General features: G+C 35.3%; 3 protein-coding genes across 5 annotated transcripts; 2 read left to right on the plus strand and 1 right to left on the minus strand.

Annotated features, from left to right (window-relative positions):
* The first annotated feature begins 1,842 nt into the window (after positions 1-1,842).
* LOC107404744 (uncharacterized) lies at positions 1,843-4,362 on the plus strand. The gene is made up of 3 exons (XM_048467257.2): positions 1,843-2,400; positions 2,488-2,773; positions 2,834-4,362. Exons 1-3 carry the CDS (start codon positions 1,843-1,845, stop codon positions 4,360-4,362), a joined length of 2,373 nt encoding a protein of 790 aa, XP_048323214.2.
* Positions 4,363-8,703: 4,341 nt separating this feature from the next.
* On the plus strand, positions 8,704-20,035 carry LOC107404749 (uncharacterized). Of its 3 annotated transcripts, XR_007241394.2 has the most exons (16): positions 8,704-8,880; positions 9,027-9,200; positions 9,334-9,385; positions 9,470-9,577; positions 10,537-10,621; positions 11,574-11,628; positions 12,238-12,639; positions 15,441-15,485; positions 15,693-15,791; positions 15,877-15,987; positions 16,182-16,253; positions 16,348-16,464; positions 17,257-17,406; positions 17,667-17,767; positions 18,522-18,611; positions 19,573-19,620. XR_007241394.2 is itself a non-coding variant. In XM_016011740.4 (15 exons), exons 1-15 carry the CDS (start codon positions 8,818-8,820, stop codon positions 19,901-19,903), a joined length of 1,965 nt encoding a protein of 654 aa, XP_015867226.1. In that variant the 5' UTR covers positions 8,704-8,817; the 3' UTR covers positions 19,904-20,035. The 3 variants fall into 3 exon arrangements, 2 of the variants coding, with proteins under 2 accessions (XP_015867226.1, XP_015867228.1); XM_016011740.4 differs by lacking the exon at positions 18,522-18,611 and having other exon boundaries at positions 19,573-20,035; XM_016011742.4 differs by lacking the exon at positions 18,522-18,611 and having other exon boundaries at positions 17,667-17,789; positions 19,573-19,709.
* Positions 19,896-23,217, minus strand: LOC107404750 (transcription factor MYB82). Its single transcript, XM_016011744.4, has 3 exons — positions 22,231-23,217; positions 21,690-21,819; positions 19,896-21,376 (listed from the first exon to the last, which is right to left on the minus strand). The coding sequence occupies exons 1-3, from the start codon at positions 22,358-22,360 to the stop codon at positions 20,830-20,832; spliced, it is 807 nt and encodes a 268-aa protein (XP_015867230.1). The 5' UTR covers positions 22,361-23,217; the 3' UTR covers positions 19,896-20,829.
* Positions 23,218-23,222: the final 5 nt, after the last annotated feature.

Genomic DNA, 23,222 nt, shown 5'->3' on the forward strand with positions numbered 1-23,222 from the left:
TATAATAAATTTATGAAAATCTTTTACATTCGAAGTTTCCAATAAAAAAGAAAAAAATTAGCAAACATTATCCATAATATTGATTTGTTAAAAACTTCATAATTTTTAAGTTTTTAACTAGAAAATTTGTCTCATATATGCTATAAGTATACTACTACTTAATAATTCATACAATATAGAATTTCACTGTAACTACAATCCAACTAATTTTTGTTAACTCAATCGTTCCTTTTTGAAAATGTACAATTTAATATTTATAATTTATTATTATTTTTTCTTTTTAAAAAGGTGACATATTTGTTTGGCAGAGCTTTTTTAGGGTCAAAAGCTCTACTTATATGTCAAAAGCTCTTTTGTTAAAAAATAAAAATATTTGACAAAAATTAATAAGTATTTGTTAACTAAAAAAATAGTTTTTTTAAGCTGTTTTAGAAAAACTCAAATTTTATGTTTTTTTAGAAAAACTCTTCCTTTTAGCTTATAAAGAAACTCAATGAGCATCTAATATAGCTTTTTTTTAATTTATATGGAAACTTATTGAACATTTAATACAATTATTTTATTTATAACCAAACACTTATTAACTTTTTAATAAAATTTCTTTTTTAAAAATATCTATTATATAAAATTCTATATATTAAAGCTCTATTTTCATCAATTATACAAAACGGATCCTAAGGATTTTGCACAATTTTTTTTTTTTTAACTTTAACTTTTCTTTTTTCAATTTTAACATTTTTTTCTAATTTATTACTCTTTAAAAAAAATTAATATTAAATCTTGGACTCAATTTTTTCATGCCTTTTATGGGGCAAGGCAAATGTTAGGCCGTCAACATAGAGTTTATTATTATTTTTTTTTTCCAAGCTTTGTCTTAAAGTCGGATGTTTTTTTTTTTTTTTAAGTTTGGAGCCTAGGCAAGCTATGGCTAAGTCTAGAGTGCCTTTTAAAATATGGATAAAAGTTTATAAAAATCTTTTATAATTTTATAAACTCCGTAAAGTCCGACAAAGTTTATGAAAATAAAATATATAAAAGTCTTTCATAATCTTTGTAAACTTTACTGGAGAGGTATAGTGAAAATGAACTCTGATGCAGCTGTGCGTGAAACAAGAAATCATCTTGCTATGATCGTACAGGACGAATAGGGAAGGATCCTTCATATTCAGACCTTCAAATCAACTGTGAACATATCTGAAATAGCTGAATTGGATGCAATCTTAAAGGCTATGCAAATTGCAAAGGGTTTTGATTGGCCCAATGTTATTGTTGGGTCACATTGGTTGCATGGCCCATGCAGGTCTTACGTGGCCAATTAGTGGGATTGTGGGGCTGTTAAGAATGGGTCTAATACTGGTGCTATTATCTTTAGTAGTGGGTAGAATAAAATTAGTTAATATCTTATTGTTATTTTGTTTAGTTGTTATTTCAGTTGTAGGCATGGCCGTATTGCGGGTAGGGGCGGTTAGTGGTAGTAGTGGGGCCGAATATTTTGGAAGCCATTTCTTGATTCTTGTTATGTAGGGGTATATATATTGTACCATATGAATGAAATATGCCATCAGATAAAGTTTATTAACCTTCTCTCTAACTTTCTCTCTCTAAAATATTGCTCTGTTCTTCTATAACCGAAACAGGGGAGTTCCTTCCTTTTCTATCTCTTCCTTTTCATTGCTTTGAAATTCTGAACCTATCAATTGGTATCAGAGCCAGGTTCAAATGGATACCCGGGGCAAGACTAATGCTGAATTTCGAAATGAGGTAAACGAGGCCCTGGCAAGACATGAGACTAGTATCCACCAAGTGAATACACAGTTCGAGCAAGTCACTGCAACATTGTAGATGGTTTTGTCAGAACTTCAATCTCTTTGGGTGTCTACTAAATCATTCCAACCCTCTCAGGATATCAATCCATTTTCTCTTAGAGAATCCTCAAACACAGCCAACGAACCCAACCACCATCAACTGAAACTTTTCTTCCCGAAATTTGATGGAGAGGACCCGCAGGGATGGGTGTACAAAGCAGAACAATATTTTGAGTTCCAGGGAGTTCCTGCTAACCAACAAGTTACGTTGGCATCATTCCATTTGGAGGGATTGGCCCTCCAATGGCATAGGTGGTTCATGAAATTTCGTGGGCCAATATCTTGGAAAGAGTTTACAAAAGCCATTCTCCTACGCTTCGGACCAACTGAATTCGAAGATCCTTCCGAAGCTTTGACTCGTCTACGACAGACCACCACAGTAGAGGCTTACCAGCAGAACTTTGAGAAATTATCCCACCGAATTGACAGATTGCCGGAATCATTTTTAATTGGGTGTTTTATTGCAGGCTTAAGAGATGACAGTCGCTTAGATGTTAAAATCAAACATCCACCAACTTTGACCGAAGCCATAGGGGTGGCTCGCCTAATTGAGGAACGAAATCTGTTGCAAAGGAAACTTCCACAATTCCATCGTTCACCAACGCCTTCAACTTGAACACAGGGAAATTCCACACAGGGATTACTTGGACCTCCACCTTCTCAGAAATCCACACCCAACATCACTCCCACTACTCTCCGACGTATAACCCCACAAGAAGCTCGTGAACGACCTGAAAAAGGCTTGTGTTATTACAGTGATGAAAAATTTGTTTCTGGCCATCGTTGTGCCCAACCTCAGCTCTTCATGATAGGCGATGATGTTGAGACCACTGAAGGAAATCTAGAAGACATGGCAACAGAGGAGCCCGAAGGAACTACACCCGAAATCTCGTTCCATGCCATAGCAGGTACGAATCATCCGTAAACAATTCTGGTTATTGGACAGTTGCAGAACAAGGATTTAATAGTACTCATCGATGGTGGGAGTACCCATAATTTCATCGATCAAGCAGTGGTCACCAAATATGGCTTACCTGTTGAGAAAAGCAAGAAGTTTCATGTTATGGTAGCCAACAAAGAGAGAATTGAATGTGCTGGTCTCTGCCATGCACTCACCATGAAAATTCAGGGGTGTCCCGTGACTGCAGATTATTACGTGCTTCCTGTGGCGGCTTGTCCGATAGTTCTGGGTGTCGAATGGCTTGATACACTTGGACCGATCGAAACCGATTATGCCCGCCTCACTATGACATTCAAACAAGATGGGATCATTCATACTTTTCAAGGAGTCCAACAAGGACTAGAAGTCCTTTCTCAGAAGGAATGCCAAAGCTCCCACGGGTCAGTAGGATTGGGTACAGGATTCTTCCTCCAGCTGGTTGCCACGTCAGCCACCAAAAAAATCTCAACCCACCCACCAGAATTAGATAGACTCCTCTCCAAATTTCCAGTAGTCTTCCAAAATCCTACGACTCTTCCACCACAGAGATCCCATGACCACCGAATTCAACTTATGGCGAATAATCCTCCTGTGAATGTGCGTCCCTACCGTTACCCACACTATCAAAAGGCCGAAATAGAGAAAATTGTTCGTGAACTTCTCCAAACAGGACTCATACGTCCCAGCCACAGTCCGTTCTCTTCACCGGTGTTATTAGTTAAGAAAGCAAGTGGGGAGTGGCGGTTTTGCGTGGATTACCGAGCACTTAACAGTATCACTAGTAAAGATAAATATCCCATACCCGTGATTGACGAGTTACTGGATGAGCTCCACGGTGCCCAATTTTTTTCAAAATTGGATTTACGATCCGGGTACCATCAGATTCGCGTACACGAAGCCGACATTCCCAAGATGGCGTTTTGGACTCATGAAGGCCACTACGAGTTTGTCGTAATGTCTTTTGGCCTCACCAATGCACCAGCCACGTTTCAAAGCTTGATGAACGACATCTTCCGACCTTACCTATGGAAATTCATTCTGATATTCTTTGATGACATTTTGGTTTTTTCTAAAAGTTGGGAGGAACATCTGATCCATCTCCATACAGTTCTCTCCATTCTTGCCGCTAATCACTTGTTTGCAAAGGAGTCAAAATGTGTTTTTGGGGTGACTACTGTTGAATATCTGGGCCACATAATTTCTTCAGCAGGAGTAAGTGCTGACCCTGTCAAGGTGCAAAACGTTCGAGAATGGCCAACCCCGTCGACCATCCGGGAGGTTCGTGGATTTCTGGGTTTAGCCAGATATTATCGGAAGTTCATTAAACACTTCGGAGGCATTGCAGCGCCTCTCACTAAATTACTCAGCAAGGAAGGATTTCATTGGACTCAAGAGTGCGACGTTGCTTTCCAACAGCTGAAGACGGCACTAACCACAGCCCCTGTTCTGGCACTTCCAGATTTTTCACAGCCTTTTGTTATTGAGTGTGATGCTAGTGGAATTGGAATTGGTGCGGTGCTGTCCCAAAATGGACGGCCCTTTGCTTATTTCAGTTAAGCATTGCAAGGCTCGACACTTTTCCTCTTAGCATATGAAAAGGAGATGCTAGCGGTGGTTAAATCGGTACGCAAATGGCGACCATACCTGCTTAGGAATTCTTTTACAGTCCGCACAGATCAACAAAGTTTGAAATATTTGTTGGAGCAGCGCATAACAACACCTTCTCAAGCACGTTGGTTACCAAAACTACTTGGGTATGATTACCACATTGAATACAAACGTGGGAATGAAAACCAAGCCGCCGATGCCCTCTCTCGAGTTGAGCTCAATTTCATTTCAATTTCCACGCCACAAGCGGATTGGTGGAGCCATCTGCAGTCCGAGTGTGCCCATGATCCATACTACATGAACTTTGGTTCTGCTCCGCACCAAACACAACGGGATGGCATCTGGTTTGAGCATGGTAAAGTCTCACTTAGTCTATCATCTACCTTGTTGCCAACCATTATAGCTGAGTGCCACTCATCTCCAACGGGAGGACATTTCGGGTTCCAGAAGACCTTATCACGTTTACGCAACGATTTTAGATGGCCTGGTATGCACCAAACTGTCAAGGACTTTGTTCACCAATGCGATGTTTGTCAATAGTGCAAGGCAGATCACCAGACACCGGTGGGGTTACTCCAACCTTTGCCCATTCCTTATCTTATTTGGTCCGATATCTCGATGGATTTTATAGAGGGGTTGCCTCCTTCAAATGGATATTCAATTATCATGGTGGTGGTGGACCGGTTGTCTAAGTATGGCCATTTTGTTCCTCTAACTCATCCATTCACAGTTGCGATCGTGGCTAAGGCTTTTGTTAGTAACATAGTCCGACTCCATGGCATGCCCACTTCCATCATCTGTGACCGAGATAAAGTTTTTATCAGTTCCTTTTGGAGGGCACTTTTTCAGTTGCACGGTACCAAGCTTTGTATGAGTTCTAGTTACCATCCTCAGACGGATGGCCAAACCGAGGTGGTTAACCGTACCTTGGAACAGTACTTGCGTTGCTTCACTGGTCATCAGCCGAGGCGTTGGAAGGAATGGTTGTCGTGGGTTGAATACAGCTACAACACATCCAAGCATTCTTCAACTCAAATGACTCCCTTTGAGGTTGTGTATGGCAGGTCCCCACCAACTCTGCTTTCCTATGTTCCCAGATCATCATGTGTTGATGCAGTAGATTCCTATCTTCAAGACCGTGATAAGGTGTTGCGTCTTCTTCGTGCCAACCTTCTGTAAGCTCAGTCTCGGATGAAGATTTTTGCTGATCGGCACCGTCGTGAGGTAGCTTTTGCAGTGGGGGATTTCGTGTATCTTAAGCTCCAACCGTATCGGCAGACCTCGGTAGCTTTTCGAGCATCACTCAAGCTTGCCCCACGTTTTTACGGGCCTTATGAGGTGCTGGAGCGTGTGGGTACCGTAGCTTACAAGTTGGCGTTGCCACCAGGGTCGAAACTTCACAATGTATTTCATGTGAGTCTCTTACGCAAACACATGGGGAAATTGCCAGTGGTTTCACAGCAACTGCCGCCAATTTCGGATGAAGCTACGATTTTGCCTCGGCCAGAAGCTGTCCTTGACCGCCGAGTGACACAAAAGGGTCGTTATCAGCCAAAAATAGAAGTGCCAATCAAGTGGCAAGGGCTGCCTGAGGAAGATGCTACGTGGGAAAATGCATGGCGGTTTGCGCGGACCTATCCAGATTTCCTCCTTGAGGACAAGGAGTCTTAAGGGGGGGAGAATGTTGGGTCACATTGGTTGCATGGCCCATGCAGGTCTTACGTGGCCAATTAGTGGGATTGTGGGGCTGTTAGGAATGGGTCTAATACTGGTGCTATTATCTTTAGTAGTGGGTAGAATAAAATTAGTTAAGATATTATTGTTACTTTGTTTAGTTGTTATTTCAGTTGTAGGCATGGCCGTATTGCGGGTAGGGGCAGTTAGTGGTAGTAGTGGGGCCGAATATTTTGGAAGCCATTTCTTGATTCTTGTTATGTAGGGGTATATATATTTTACTGTAGGAATGAAATATGCCATCAGATAAAGTTTATTAACCTTCTCTCTAACTTTCTCTCTCTAGTCTCTCTCTCTAGAATATTGCTCTGTTCTTCTATAACCGAAACAGGGGAGTTCCTTCCTTTTCTAATCTCTTCCTTTTCATTGCTTTGAAATTCTGAACCTATCAGTTATTCTGGAATTGGATGCACTGTCAGTAATCCAAGCCCTTAAACACAAAAACAATTAATCTCTTCACTAGGCTTCGTAACCTATCTTCAAAGATATCTTTTTACTCAGTTCTAATTTCATCCACTGGTTCTTCAGCTGGGCCCTTAGGAAATCAAATATGCTAGCCCATTATATTTGTCAATGGTCAGCGAACCAAGAAGTATACAGGCCTATCGACCCGAATTGGCTCTCACCTTCTATCTTTGCTTTTTGTAGGGCTTGGGAGAGTGTACATGAAGAATCCTCCCGAATCTAGGCTTTTGCTATTGTACAAGCCTTCTTTTTTGTTTCAATCCCCACTTTTACCCAAAAAAAAAAAAAAAAAAACTTTACTAAAGTCCATAAAATCTTGCAAAAATCTATCATTTAAAAATATCTACAAAACTCTTTTAAAATAAAAATTAAATACATTCTTCTAAAATTATTTGTCTCATATATACAGGCCAACCTTTACCATAGACTTAGTGTGCAATGGCACAAGGCCACCTATTTGGTCAGAACGTCTAATATTTAAGTGCTTTTTTAATTTTTTACAAAAATATTTAAAATAATTTTTTTAAATTGAAATATTATATTGATGTTAACTATTAAAAATCAAATAAAATTATAGTAGTTTAATTACTGATTTTGCATCTAAAAATTTTAAAGGAACTTGTAAAAGTGTTAGAATATTGCAACGTGTAATTTTGAATCATTTTCATTTAATACAATTATTGTTTTTGTTTATAGGAAAGCTAACATATAAAGTTGACCTAAGGCCCCCAAAATCTTAGGCCAGCCCTGCATATAAGAAAATGATTCAAATTTAATTTTAATTATAATTTCTCATATTAAGATATTTTTTATTAGGCCTTCAACTTTTTTAAAGTTTTGAGATTTAAAGATATTTTTAAAGTCTATATAAATCTTAATAAGATTTATTTTATTCTTCTAAGATTTTTGTATTTCATTAATTAATATAAGACTCCAAATACATCTCTAAAAAAATATTCTGATGAAAAATCAATCCAAATATCCTAATAAAAATGTAAACGTAGCATTAATTATCTTATTTTTTTAGTTGAAAAAACCACAACAAACCAGTGAGTTTACCAAGAAAAACAATCTCCCATTAAAAATATATGTTTAAGTATTTTATATAATATGGCTGGTTTGGTTAATTTATATTGGTTTTTTAATTCCAAAATTGATCTAATAGTCGGTTTTTATTTTTAACAATCGACCCAATTCAATTAGGGGTCAAATAATTGAACAAATTATACTGGATTAGTCGTTTGGATCAATTTTATCTACACCCTTAGCTATTTGTCATTCTTTGTGACGAGCATAATAAAATTCATTATTTAAATCTCAAATAATAATTTAATGTATTTAATAATGTTTTAACTCTTTTTATATTAAATATCTGCAATATAGTTCTTTACAATAGTTTAGTTGGTAATAACCATTGATAATAACTTGATAATAACTCTCAAATGGTAATAAAATTCCCTTTTCACAATTTATCCAAAAAATTTATAATATAATTAAATGAATTTTTTTAAACAATCAATTAAATTATCATATAATATATATATATTTTTTTAAAATCACCTGAGATATGAAATGGTCATTAATCATGAGAAATGACACCGTATGAAAAGATAACATCCATTTTATGGAATTTGATTTTATTGAAAGGAAAACTAATTATAATACATTACAAAATTCAAATATATCAATAATTTAAAATTTGATTACTAATATTTTGTTATCCAATAATTATGTAGGAGAGGAATTGAGGAAAACATGAAGGGTGTAAAAGTAAAAATGCTTTAACCGTTTTTCTCCTTTCGGTTCATTAAACGAAGTTAGCATGACACGGAAAGACCAAAGTACCTATACTTAAGGAAGCAAATGAAAGATTTCTGAGGGATGATCACCTGCATTGATTATAACGATAACGTTGACTTTCAAACGTACAGTTTTATAGATTCACAACTTGGACGGTTGAGATCCATTTAGGCCCCGCAGTAGCGCACGATAAGAGACCAAAACAACGATCCGAGCCTCCTACGCGGATCGCCACGTCATCGATCATTATTTCCACAACAATCTCCGTCACATCCCTCCATTTTCTTCGTCTCGAAGCAAAAAACAAAAAAACAGAAAAAAGAAAAAAGAAAAAAGAATAAATAAAAAGGAGTCCTCTCTCTCTCTCTCACAGTCTCTGTCTTCTCTCTCTGCAAATCTTCAGCGATGCAAGAACTAGACCTACACGATCTCTCCGACGATGCCGATTACGCTGCGTCGCAGCAACAAGTAAGCATTTCTTGGATCTTTTTAATCGGAAAGAGTCGGAAGCAATATCTGATTGCATTTTGCTTTGCGGTTGAATTTGGTTGATTGAAAATGGATTAGGTTTTTATTTTTATGTTTTATCTTTTCGATTTAATTTATTTATTTAGGGTTCGGCGAGCATGATGCGAAGCGATAGTGGAAGACAGAGCACCTCCAGCGAGACCGATGGTGCTGAGTTGGTTTACGTGAAGGACAATGTCACAATTCATCCCACTCAGTTTGCCTCCGAAAGGATTAGTGGAAGATTGAAGTTATACAAGCAAGGCCCTTCTCTATTCATGGTATTACTTAATGGTGTTCGTGTTTTTATGATTTGCCGTTTTGATTTTTTTATTTTTTTTCTTTTTCCATATTTTGATGTGTTTCTTTTTTGCTTGTATCATTGTGGAACTGTTTGGTTCTTTCTAATTGCAGACATGGATTCCTTACAAAGGGCGAAACTCTAACGCCAGGCTTTCTGAGAAAGGTACTATATAGCCTCAGTATTTGAATGTAGTGAATTTTTTTGAATTTATTGCAGAGTTTGTTATTTTTGTGGTTTTTTTTGTAGATAGGAGTCTTTACACTATAAGGGCAGTTCCTTTTACGGATGTGCGGTCCATTCGTAGGCACAGTCCAGCACTCGGGTGGCAGTACATTATTGTGGTCTTGTCGTCAGGTATGGTCGTGTTTTAGCATATAATTTTCAAAGGGCTATGTTTGTTCGGTAGGATGTATTTTGAACTTTAGCAGAGCTGTAATGTCCAGAATAATTGTAATAAACATTGTGTGAGACTTATTCGCAGAGAGTTGAATGGTTGAGACTCTAATGTTTGTTTTTGGCATATGAGAAATCATGTAGGGGATTTAGGCTTCAATGGTATCTTTTAATGTGTGATTAAGTCTAATTAATTGTAGACGACAGTGATATCCCTTAAGCTTGATGGACAAACTGACTTAAAATATTATCAAATTTCTATGTCAAGTTATAAGTAGCTTTCTGGCTGTTCCCCATATTTGAGTAGTTTATTAACTATGTTGTGAACATTCTCCAAAATTGTTAATCTATCAGATAGACGAAACCAACATGTATTATGTTATAATGCTTAAGAGGATTTTATTTTATTTTTGTAGATTTAGATGAGTTAACTAGATTTTGGAAACGGCATTCTAGTGTTCTTTCCTCTTAATATGGGTTCTTTGTGGTAGGGAAATGGATATGGTCATAACCTTCAGCATTTGGAGGTGGCTGCTATAAAATTTTCAATCATTGCTCTTGTACTAGACAAACCTGTCATCGTTTCCCTTAGGCAATGGTGCCCCAAAAAAGTGACTAGAGACGGAAAAATGCTTAAATGTTTCTGACTAGAAAATGCAAAAGTTTCTAATGTCAAAACGTCTTTTAGGTCACTGTACATTAATTTTCTCCTCAAATGTGTATGAGTTTGAAACTTTCAATCAATTAATGAAAAGAATTTTGTAGCCAGCACACTCATGTGAATTTTGTACAAGGCACATATAGAAATCACTTCTTTTCCCCCATTCAAATACAAACTAAAACTTCTATTTTGTCCATTTCTTATCTTTTCTTATTTGTAGTTTAAGAACAGGAGTAACCATTGGTTACGCATTTTGCAGGACTTGCATTTCCTCCTCTTTATTTCTATAATGGAGGAGTCAAAGAGTTCCTTGCTACAATAAAGCAACATGTTTTTCTTGTGAGGTTGGTTTTGCTATTTATATTTGTTTTTCTTCTCTGGTTTTGGCAGCTCTATGATCTTAGTTTTCTATTTTATGCTTTGCGTGGAAAATTTATGTATTGATATCTTGAAGTCTTGGAGTTGGTGTTATTAAAATCATTGGTTGTAGAATGTAAACGATAAAGCTAGCACTCTTGAATACTGGTTAAAGTTTATAAGAATGATCTTGAAATTTTGTTTAAACAATATGGAATTAACAAGTTTGTCTTGCTTTGAAGTAGGTTTTCTGATATATTTCCTTGTAACTATTTCCATTTAATAACTTCAGAAACTTGAATATATTATATGGTTAGTTGTCGAAAATTTTGAAATTTGTATGGATTACATTTTCTTGTGTTTTCCTAGGGTTAGGGAACTTTTGCAAGTGATGGAAAGGAATATGTCTTACTGTACTCTTGTAGGTCCTGTACTGTAATAGGGTCTTCTTCTTAATCCTTTCTTCATTTATCACTTAATAACAGATAAAAGTCCATATGTTGAAATTATATATATATATATATATATATTTTGGCGCCATAACGTTAATGTGAAACTTCAATCCAAAAGTAGTTGTTCTTTGTGCCCATGCATGCATGCGTGTTTGTATGTGTGTGTGTGTGTGAGAGAGAGAGAGAGAGAGAGAGAGAGAGAGAGAATGTTTTAATGTAAAAAAGTGTGCCTATAATGGATAAATATCAACCTCTGGTACTGGTCCTGATGATTTTTCCTCTCTGGTGTATCTTTTGTTTCCAAATTACTTTGGGGTCTTTCCTCCATCTAGAAGTATTATCATATAAAAGTATTTAATTGGGAACGTTTTGCATGTTAAGGAATTTTTTACGATCCTGTCCTATTTGGGTTTATGTAGTGTTACAAGTGCAGGTGTGTATATTGTCTACCAAGTATCTTAGTTTTTTATTTTTTAAAAATTTCCAGGTCAGCAGATGATGCAAATGTATTTCTTGTGAATGATTTGGAAAATCAACTTCAGGTATGCTTTATTTACACTACTGCATAAAGGAAACTTGTTCATTTAGATGAAATTCAGATTAAATGAAATATCCCCGATACCTATGCTCAAATTGTATGAAAACTACAATAACTATTTTTCATTGCATATTATTAATGCCAATTTACTACCAATCACTCTCTTACTAAATTGTCTCCACTACAACATAAATAAAAGGCTCTACTTTGGGTGCAAGTAATAGCATGTGCCATCGTCTAATACTAATTTTGAGTTGGTTTTTGCTTGATATCTGCCATTATTTGATGCATGATTTTCGTTTGCAACATATTAGCGGCATCTAAAGTTGGAGGATTTATTTCCCTATTATGCTGATAAAAAAATAAATGAACTTAAGAGGAAAATACGGTGTCTTACTTCTATAACATATTGCATGACATTAAGTGGAGATTCACACAATATGTTCCATCTTGCTTGTTTGCTTCATTGTAGGGTCCTGCCCATTTAAGCAATATTTTTTTTTGGTTGAACTGTTTCCTCTTTTTCTATATTTTTTTTTCATCTTTGGTTTCTCAATTATATCATCATCATGGAATCCGCAAAGTTTTCCTCATGATTTATTGGCTTTTACAGAAAACACTGTCATCTTTGGAGCTGCCTAGGGCTGTCTCTGTTGCAAGTGAATCATCACTATCCTCCATTGCTGAGTCATCTGCAGATGGAAAGCAAGAGAGTTCCAGGGGGGGTGTTCATGATGGAAGTTTAAGCGTCTCTCAGTTCAATGGGAGGCAAAAGCAAAAGTTCCATGATCCTGCTCTCTCAATTCAAGTACTGGAAAAATTCTCTCTTGTGACCAAATTTGCTCGGGATACAACTTCACAACTTTTTCGTGATAATCATAATAATGGATTTAATTCTATTGAGAGGAGAAGCAATAATGATTCTCATGTTGATTACCCACAAAAGGCATCCAATATCAAAGAAAAGATTAATGATGAAACTCATGCAGCTCCTGTAGCTGCAGATCCCCTGGAGGTACTCTTCTATCTCATCAGTTAATATTTGCATTTTACAAATAACTATTGAACAATGTTGTTAATCTTAAATGATCCTGAAGATTATGGAATAGCTAGGTTGGTCTCTGAACAAGATTAATACTTTCCAACTCACCTTTTGTTGACAAATGATTCTGAAGATAAATACTCTTCCATTTCATCAGTTAACATTTGCATTTTACCAATAATTATTGAACAATGTTGTTAATCTTAAATGATCCTCAAGATTATGGAAGAACTAAGTTGGTCTCTGAACAAGATTAATACTTTCCAGCTCACCTTTTTCCTGAAATTACAAATTAGGCTGTCCAAGTCATAAAGTCTGCATTATGTTTGTCATTGCTTGTTTCCTTTACTCATCCTCACTTTTTTTCTTCTCCCCTTGTCCACTTCTCTTGCTCAAAACATAGCATGTGCATGTGATCTGCTGTTGTATTAATGCACCATATTTTAGTTCATCCTTGGGCTTAATATGTACTTGGTCTAGTTTTAGAACTCCACTAGCATCCCTCGGTGCTAATGGAATATAAATTATCACTCGGGATTGAAGGTAAAATAGTATACATTATTATTACTGTTCTAATTGGATTACATTTGCCAGCACTAATATTCATTAAATATAAATCTAAAAAATTGTAATGCTGCATTAATAAGCTATTACCTACCTTTAATTAGTTATTTCCACCATAGATTATGATATGTTTTAAATTAGCTGGTAAATAATTCATAGTTAAAGAGTTGAAATCAGTTTAGCTCAAATGATGGTATAAAAGTTGAAATTTAAACACATGTTCATCCTTAGAAGGTATTTTAGTAATCTCAACAATCAAATTTTGACATCAGTAAGGTTTCATTAATTCTGTAACAGAAAGTTTATGGCAAGTTAATATCTTATTTGATGTATACTTCTGGGATAATAATGTTTCTGTCTTTCTTCTTTGAAATCATTAAGGTCATCATGTACAATGAAAAAACACAAGGTAAGTGAAAAAACATCATGTCTGTTGGAAACTTCCCAACAAGCTGTAATGTTTTTGACCTTGTCACCTAGGATTTGTGGATATTAAACTTTTAATTGTTAGTATATGCAAGGTTTATAATTAAAGCTTTGACTTTCTACCACACTTATTCTGTTGCATCAGTGGAAAATTTATGTAGAGTATCCTTGTCAAACAGACAATTTCACTAATGAAACACAATCTTGGCGAAGAAGCCACCACCAATGTGGGAACTTTTGAGCTAATCAATTGTAAGGAGGTATTGAAGGGAGTCTTGTGTTAAAGTTTGTTTTTGGTTTTGTTCTCTTATTCCACTACTGTCAGGACAAATGCTTTTGTAATCCATTACAGATATTCCATGGCTGTTTATGAGAGATGTAGATTTTGTTCTTGCGTTGCATACTCTGAACTGGTTATATTGTGGTTTAGTCATTTCATTTGCCTAAGTATGGCCACAAGCTATCTTGATCACAAGACCAGTAAGAGAGGACAAAATAGTTCATAAGCATCATATTTGATGTTCCTAGAGAATTTTGTACAGGATTAATTTACATTACCTGTTTACCTGGTTCTGGAATTTAGCCCTTTTTGGCATGACTTCCGAAATGCTACATCTGGCTTTTGAGAATGTTTTGACAGTTAGAAAAGCTTTAGGCCTTAGAAGAGCTTAAAACCAAAGCAAGTGAATTATAGCTTCTCCTACTCTGAAGAAGCAGAAGTTGTAACAAAGCAGAATTAAAATTAATCCTAAACAGGACCTTGGTGCCAACCCAGCCTTAGTGCTGCATGTAGGTTAGCTAAAATTTTTATGGCTTTTGAGTTAAGGCTAAAGTTAAAATTTAGTTGCCCAGTTGCAACATGGCTACAAGTTCAGAGATTTGCATTTTATTAGTCTTTTGATGTGCTTGATGGACTGGTGAATTAATCGCATCAATCTGATAAGAGCATTTGAAGTTTCATAATTTAAAATCCAAATTATTAATTCGATCCTTGGAAAGGTGTTTCTATTTTTGGCATCGGACTTATATTGATTGACATACGGATTTTTAATGTTTTCTTCCTTCGCCAACCTACCTATGATAATTTTAGAAGTATCACAATATGAGGTTTAAAATTTCATTTCAATGTGTCCTTCATTTCATCAGCTTAGTTACAGAAACATTCTGAAATATTTTGATTATTTTCTTCCACTTAATAAATAAAAATATTTTGGATGTTACAATGCAAACAACAGAATATTTGATTCCTCAGCATGCAATATCAGTTTCTATGGATGATTCCTTTGGGATCACTTCCTAATAACTCAAGTTTTTGTAATTACTGGTAATGAACATAGCATAGAATTCTGTTTGTTTATCTGGTTAATACATTGATGGTCACCCCATTTCTGTTAATTTGTTATTCTGCACACATAAGGTCTATTTTATGTCCTGTTATTGAACAGGCCTATACACAAGGGGAACTGTTAAATTTTTATTAGATTGATAGTTGGACTTGTTCCTACTTCTAACAATATTAACTTTTAGGTTTGATGGTAATTTAACATGCTTAACATGTAGTTATTGTAGTGTGTATGGTGATACTTGACATTATCATGGCTGGACAAGGGGATGTATAGCTGTTTGTATGTTAATTTGAACCAGCTTTAGAGGATGTGGAGATAAACCAGTCTTTTAGGATATTATTTAAGGGCATCTTTTGTAGATTTTGTTTTTTTTATTTTTTATTTTTTATTTTTGATTTTTCAACATCCATTATGATCACTGTCGTTTCTCCATTTCAGTTAGTATGGGGAAAGCCACGACAGCCACCTTTGGGTTATGAAGAGGTAAAGACTTGCTTTTGCTGAAGTGGTTTATTTACATTTTGATGATACATATGTTAAAAATGTCTCTATAACAACTTGTGCTTTGAAAACTTGACCACGTTCAATTGCATTTTTGACAGATTTATGCTTTTCCTGAAGTTTGTATTTGTTTCTTTCATAAAAATGTGCTACCAGACATGATAAATATTGTTTCATTCATTTTTTCAGTGGGTCAATTTCTTGGACTCTGAAGGGCGTGTCATGGATTCAAAAGCTTTAAGAAAGAGAATATTTTATGGAGGAGTTGAGCACAGTTTACGCGCAGAGGTTTCTCTCTGTCTATTTGAAATTTTGAGCTTACTACTTATTGCTCGAGTGTTGACATTGTTAACGCTCTTAACGATGAATGTAGGTCTGGCCATTCTTGTTAGGATACCATGCTTATGATTCAACATATGCTGAGAGGGAATATCTTAGGTCTGTTAAAAAATCAGAGTATGAGACTATAAAGAACCAATGGCAGGTTTGTGATAATTCTTCTTGTGTGTTTTCCTTTATCAATCTTCCTCATTGAAGCTAAATTTTATATATGTCTATTTGTTGAAGCTCCCCTTTTTTTATCACAACATGAAAATATTATATGTTATTTAGTTTCTAAACCAGATACTATGTCGCTCTATCTAATTTGTTGATATGTATATTATTTTGTGTTTACAGAGTATATCTTCAGAACAGGCAAAAAGATTTACAAAATTCAGAGAGAGAAAAGGCCTTATCGATAAAGATGTGGTGTGTACAAAAAGTAGCAATGGTTGTTCCTTAGATTTTCTTAACTTAGTTTTGCAATGTCATTTTAAGGTTGAACTATTTATTCTTTTTCCAGGTAAGGACTGATAGATCAATTTCCTTCTATGATGGGGATGATAATCCAAATGTGAATATCTTACGCGATATTCTATTGACATACTCATTTTATAACTTTGATCTTGGTTACTGTCAGGTAATTACTTCTCGTGTTCAGCAAATTCTGCTAGATCTTCAGCTGGATGTATAAACTTGGTTTACATTTATGTGAAATGGTCAATTTTGGCTTCGGTAACTGATTTGATTTACTTAGAGATTTAAACATTCTGGAAGGATTTAATATTCAAATTAAGGATCTTGGAAACACAAGCATGTGGATTGATTTAATTTCCAATTTTTGTGCTATTTAGATTTCCTCCCATATTTACTAAAATGATCGTTAGATTATACTGGATGCATGTAAGGTAAAATGTATAGGTTGTTTAGAAACACTATGTGAACATATGACGGACGTCTGCTCTATAAACCTTTATATTGAACTATTTAATGCAATTTGGAACGTGAATTTGGAGTAAATAAACCTTTATATTGAACTATTTAATGCAATTTGGAACGTGAAGTTGGAGTAAATAAACCTTTATATTGAACTATTTAATGCAATTTGGAACATGAAGTTGGAGTAACACACAAAGGTTGGACTGTATGGAGTAAAATTGCCTTGAACATCCATCAAGGTAGTTTAGAACTCACTGTCATAATTTTTCAGCAGGTTTGATTTATTTGTTGGTGACCATAAATAAGTTTGACCCTAACTGATTTTACTGAATATGGATTCTGCAAATAGATGCTATGATTCCTCAGCTTGACCATATGTTCCAGGGTAGATATGGCAGATCTGAATAAATATATATATTTTTATTCTTTTTGGGTTCTGTTGTTGATGTTGCAATCAATGTGCTAGCCTAATATGTAATTGTATGCTCAACAGGGCATGAGTGATCTTCTGTCCCCAATATTATTTGTAACGGAGGATGAATCTGAATCCTTTTGGTGTTTTGTTTCACTGATGGAACGCCTTGGACCCAATTTTAACCGTGACCAGAATGGCATGCACTCTCAACTTTTTGCAATAACTAAGGTCTCCCTCCCTCTCTCCCTTCTACTGCTAGTCTGAACTATGTTTTGCTTCTTCTTTTTCTTTTTTTTTTTTTTGGGTCCAAACAGGATATTAATACTATAAGCTAAAATTCGCATTTAATCTCTTTTATAGTTGGAGCATATAAGCCACAATTATGATAGTTGAGAAGCATAAGGCTGTATCTTACTAATTGCTTTGCTAGGGAACAACAGTAAATTTTTTGTTCCAGGCTTAATTATTTCTAATTGTTGCTTTGGCAGTTGGTGGAGTTGTTGGATAGCCCATTGCATAATTACTTCAAGCAGCATGATTGCTTGAATTACTTCTTTTGTTTCCGCTGGGTTCTAATACAATTTAAAAGGTGTGGCTCCTTGATTCTATAGGTGATTATTTCTGTATGTTAATAGTCCATTCTATTAGGATACATGCTTTTTTGATGATGCTTCATGGAGATTTCTTCTTGCTGTAAGGGCATTCTTTATGTATGTAAAACTTGTTGGCATAATTAAATTTTTTAAAATAATTTTTAGTTTCTAAAAACATAAAACTGTTTTTGTGTTATGTGACCAAACAGTTTAGTTATGTCCCGATTGTTTTAATTTTCAGGGATCTTCTGGTTGTATTAGTAAGTTCCCCGTTCATTTTTTCTATTCTTTTAGGTGGTTACACATGCAAGCCTATTTTTGCAAAAGCATCTTCCAAAATTTTATAGGGATTTTGGTAAATCTTAAATTTTTTTACAAAATGAAACTATTTGACTCTTTAACATGCCTTGGCTAAGCTTATCATGAACACAACCCCCATGCTACTTCAAATTTACATTTTATTGGTTCAGGGAATGATTTTTGTTCCCTTTTATCACTCTTAAAATTATTGCTGTGGCAAAATCAATTTGGAAAATTGTAATAATTTCATTTTTAATAAAACCAAATTAATGCAAATAGCACATGTTAATATTTCGTGGAAGTTGGGCAATGTTATAATCCATCTCTCGAGTATTTTAGTTTTTTGATTGTTGATATGGTACTGTTCTGCTAGTTTCCATACATTCATAATTTATTTTTTAAAATTTTAGATGACCACAGGATTGAATTGTTCAAGTGGATATTTTGCAGAAGTTAATATAAAGAATGTGGATATGGCTTTTCCCTACTTCCTTTTTTCCAGAGGGGCTATAAGCCACAGATATCGAAAAGATAAATGAGGCTCCCTTTTTATGAACAACAAAATTTTTTTTTTAGCAAAATAATGTTATTTATTTATTTATTATTATTATTTTTATTTGCTAAGAAATTGATATGCAAAAATTCATGCATATGAATATGGTGGTTACCATACTGATTATCTTAAATAATTTCAAAGCCTAAGTCACTTCCTGTCCTTGATGCTAATGAACCATATAAGCAAGTTTGTTTAACCTCGCAAGTTTTTATGTCTTTTCAGACTCTCATCTCTTTTTTATAACAGAAAGTTTGTTCAGATTATTGTTTGTATCATTTTAATAATTGTATTTTGGTTGAGTTGATATGCTAAATGTTTAAGCTGGAAATCTGAGATAGGAAATATATAGCTCACAAGCATGCATAATGTATAGGGTCAATGACCAGTAGTAATTGAACCTTTAGTTTTTTCTCCTTGCCTGGAAGACCCAGGAGATAGGAAATATATAGCTCACAAGCATGCATAATGTATAGGATCAATGACCAGTAGTAATTGAACCTTTAGTTTTTTCTCCTTGCCTGGAAGACCCAGGAGAAGGAAACAGAACTGAAAATCATAGGTCCTAAAGTGTTCTTGCATGTTGCTAACATTGTTAGTATGTTTAGTGTTTTATAATCTTCGTTGGTTCACGGGTTCTATTAATGCCTGAAAGTCTTAGTGGCCTAACAGTTTATTATAGATAATATCATTTATTTCTTTACAGACATTTAATTTTCACAGATTATAACTTTGTTGTATCTTTTATTCATTTAACAGTTTATCATACATGGTCTATTATAGCCGCTTCTTTTATTCATCTCAAATTCTAGTTTTGGCCATCTTTATGTCTTTCTCCTGTTGTTCATGATACATTTTCGGTATTAACATAATAATATGTATGAACTCGTCTCTAATTTGCAGTTACTTGAAATTTTTGCTGATGGATTTTCATTTTTCATTTTCTAGGGAATTCGAATACGAGAAAACAATGCGGTTGTGGGAAGTACTGTGGACGCATTATAGGTCTGAACACCTACACCTGTATGTATGTGTTGCAATCTTGAAGCGGTACCGAAGTAAGATTATGGGGGAGCAGATGGATTTCGACACTCTCTTGAAGTTCATTAACGAATTAAGCGGTCAAATTGACCTTGATACAATTTTGAGGGATGCAGAGGCTCTTTGCATATGTGCTGGTGAGAATGGTGCAGCTTGTATTCCACCTGGAACTCCACCCTCATTACCCAAAGATGATGGCAGCTTGCTATTATATGCTCAAGAAGATGATGTATTGTAAATATGGGGCACCTATTCCAGGAATTATCTCGCATTTAATTTTCTAACCTCTCTATGGAGACACAATTTTACTATTTTGTAGTACTGTTACTTGCCAATCAATAATGTGAATCAAATCATTTTTTTTTTTTTCCTCCTTATGATATGTACAGTCACATGCATCACCATCACGTAGCACGATGAGTCTATTTTTGTGCTATTGGCATTTTTACGGTAGGCCCCAAATTTGGGTGATGATTCAGGTTGTTGGTGAGATGACTTGTCTTCCAGGCGCTCTTCGCTGGGACCCTCTTCGTCTCCCCTTTCCTGTTTTGTTGTAGTTTTCTAAAGAATGAGAAGGGTGAGTTTGTCGCGTTGGTAATAATGCAAGGTTGGTTATGTCCAATCAACGTTTTGCTGCTGATTAAATTTCATGTGCTAATTGTAACACATTTCTCGCTTCGAGCCACAAAGAGTATCAGCCTACATTACTTCTTGCCTGATTTTGCAGCCGTTCTGCAGGGCAATATTGAGGTGATCCTTTAGTTGGGGTTCACGTGTTATGAGATCTATTCACGACAAATCACAAACTTCTAGTAAGTGCTTTGTCGTATTTTGGGAACGTTTTCCTTTAACGCTCATTGTGATGGAACTGGGTTACTGTTTGATTTTGATTTTGCAGCGAGGTATGCAGTTGCACAGTTGCTGCTTTCAAAAAAGGCCAAGGCAATCAATAAAATAATAATAAGTACTTTTTGTGGCCAATTACCTGCTCGCAATAAAAAGATAATTATCATAGTGCGGAAAAAAAAAAAAAAAAGGGAAAATAGCACGAGGTGTTTCCTCTTCAATGTTTTAGCCGCAGAGAAAAACGACAAAAAAGCAAGGATGATAGGGGCCTTCCATCTCCATATGGTGAAAACTTTTGTGGGGTAAAGAGGGTTTTTATCATGGTATGATTGACTCCATTCCCAACGTCGATTCTGCATAGCAATCTTCTCCACTACCACTCCATCCAAATGCTTCAAACAAAAGGAAGGAATCCATGTAGGCTATGAAAGGCTCATCATCCAAGACAAATGTGGCATTGTTTGCAGGCATTATTATTGGAGATTCTATGTTGTAGTTAAAGCTAATTTCTTTGTCATCCGGAATCCATGGATTGTTTGTAACAAAACTGAAGCTTTCTTCTTCTCTTCTTGTTCCTCCCTCAACTTCTTCTTCTTGTTCTTCTTTTCTCTTACTGGGATCTTCCTGGGTTTCTCTGTTAATGGAAGGAGAAGGATTACATAGTCGGCGGATTTTGTTGTTGTTCTTCTTCTTGATGGTACTGGTGTCTTCTTCATCTTCAGTAGTGATAGTGTTGTTTTGGTGTTGGTTTGATTCGATGGGTCTTCTTTTGGCCCGAGGGCAGCTCTTGTTCAAATGGGTATTCCAGTAGTTTTTCACTTCATTGTCCGTTCGACCTGGAAGCCGCCCAGCAATTAGTGACCATCTACATGAAAGAAAGAAACGTTTTCTTACTCAAATAAAAAATGATAAATTTATTTCAAATTTTATTATTATTATTTTTTTATATTATAAAGAGAGAAAACTGTTGTCTTTCTTCATAGATTTTTCTCTTTTACAAAGTCAAAAACCAAGTGATTATGAAAGGGTGATCAGCTGAAATGCTTTGCCTTGGAAGGGGTATAAGCTTGCATATATATATATATATATATACACACATGGCCGTGGACACAGAGTAGACAGTAATAATGGAGTAAGAGAATTTCCTGAGTGTTTCAGAGAATGATTGTGACACTGACCGGTTCCCAAGAAGCTTATGCATTCGGATAATAAGGTCCTCTTCCTCTTGGGACATCCCTCCACGTTTTATGTTCGGTCTCAGGTAATTTTTCCATCTTAATCTACAGCTTTTCCCACCCCTCATTAGACCTGCCACACAAAAACACATGTACGAAAGAAGACAATCTCATTATACACTGGTATATATGATAATGAGAAAATGAACTGACCCCTCCCATTGGTATGGTGTTGTTTTCTTATTTTTCAATTTTTGCTTTTTTTTACTTAACTGTTTGTGTTTTGCTTCCTTTAAATGTTAGCGTTCAAGCATCTCCACTAACTACAAACTTAACAACGGTTCAAAATGGTTTTTGATGTTGTGTTTATTTATGTTTCTTTTTTCTTTCAAATCTATGTTTCTTTGGGATTCCTAACTCTAATTGCCACTAACTAATATTAACAAATATATGTAGTAAACAAATTACACACAATGAGGTCAGGGAAAATAAAAGATGAACGAGTTACCAAACAACACCTAAAAGAAGTTGACAGAATTTTAACCTGATTGCTTGGATACAGTTGCCCAGTTGCCTTCACCATGAGTTTCCACATAGTTCTTGAGAATCAAATCCTCCTCTGGTTTCCACAAGTTCTTCTTAGGCTGTGGCTTCACTCTTTTGTTTTCCATCATTCAATCTTTTTTCTTTCCCTGTTTGATTTGGTTACTTGCAGATTAAAGAGAGAAGTAAGCGTGAAAGGTACACACACACACACACACACACATATATATATATATATATATTTATACATAGACAAAGGAAGCATGCGGGCCTGGGACGGAAAGAATATGTAGCAGCATACATGTTAGATATTAGTAGTAGTCGTGCATGGATTATTAGACTAATGTGATGTTAAAGGATTGACGTGAGGGCCCTGGTTTGCCTCCAACTTTAGCTTTTCTTTACTCTTTCTCTCTCTCTCTTCCCATGCAAAAGCAAAATCTGTATCCCACTTTCAATTTTATTTCAAATTCTTGCTAGATTCTTCAGACAGACACACACAGAGCGATAGAGAGAGAAAGAGAAAGAAAGAAAAGCACCTGATTGACGTCCAGTAGGGTGCTCTCGTCTATCATAATTCCCTCCCTTTCCTATACACACGGGGGTCACCACTGATTGAACCTCTATCCACGTGTCTTCACACTTCAACATTTCTAACATATTGAATTCCATTTTTAGTAAAATGATTGTTTACTTTTTTGTGTTGCCAAACATGTTTATGAACTAAAATTTTTAATTGTTTGGCCTGATAAAAATAATTAGTTTTATTTGAAAGATGTTAGGATTATAGACTCGTGAACTTCCATTTCGAGGCAGTGATAAATAGTTTACAATTAAAAGTAAGTTTAGCTAAGCTACTCACACCTAAAATTGAAAAGTCATAATTTAAAACATCAAAATAGAGGGGAAAAAAAATTTATTGTACTGATAAAAAAAAAAAAAAAAAAGTTTACACTTAAAAAGTATTATTAAATATTGCATGAACTCTATGAT

This window comes from Ziziphus jujuba, chromosome 1 (genome assembly GCF_031755915.1).
Source record: "Ziziphus jujuba cultivar Dongzao chromosome 1, ASM3175591v1".
Taxonomy (NCBI): domain Eukaryota; kingdom Viridiplantae; phylum Streptophyta; class Magnoliopsida; order Rosales; family Rhamnaceae; genus Ziziphus; species Ziziphus jujuba.

Coding starts and splice junctions, on each gene's coding strand:
- LOC107404744 (XM_048467257.2), top strand. CDS start 1,843: ATGGTTTTGTCAGAACTTCAATCTCTTTGGGTGTCTACTAAATCATTC. Junction 2,401..2,487: donor CTTTGACCGAAGCCATAGGG/GTGGCTCGCCTA, acceptor ACTTGAACACAG/GGAAATTCCACACAGGGATT. Junction 2,774..2,833: donor CTCGTTCCATGCCATAGCAG/GTACGAATCATC, acceptor AGGATTTAATAG/TACTCATCGATGGTGGGAGT.
- LOC107404749 (XM_016011740.4), top strand. CDS start 8,818: ATGCAAGAACTAGACCTACACGATCTCTCCGACGATGCCGATTACGCT. Junction 8,881..9,026: donor ACGCTGCGTCGCAGCAACAA/GTAAGCATTTCT, acceptor TTATTTATTTAG/GGTTCGGCGAGCATGATGCG. Junction 10,622..11,573: donor CAACATGTTTTTCTTGTGAG/GTTGGTTTTGCT, acceptor AAAAATTTCCAG/GTCAGCAGATGATGCAAATG.
- LOC107404750 (XM_016011744.4), bottom strand. CDS start 22,360: ATGATGGAAAACAAAAGAGTGAAGCCACAGCCTAAGAAGAACTTGTGG. Junction 21,820..22,230: donor AACTGTATCCAAGCAATCAG/GTTAAAATTCTG, acceptor TTTGTGTGGCAG/GTCTAATGAGGGGTGGGAAA. Junction 21,377..21,689: donor CATAAGCTTCTTGGGAACCG/GTCAGTGTCACA, acceptor TCTTTCATGTAG/ATGGTCACTAATTGCTGGGC.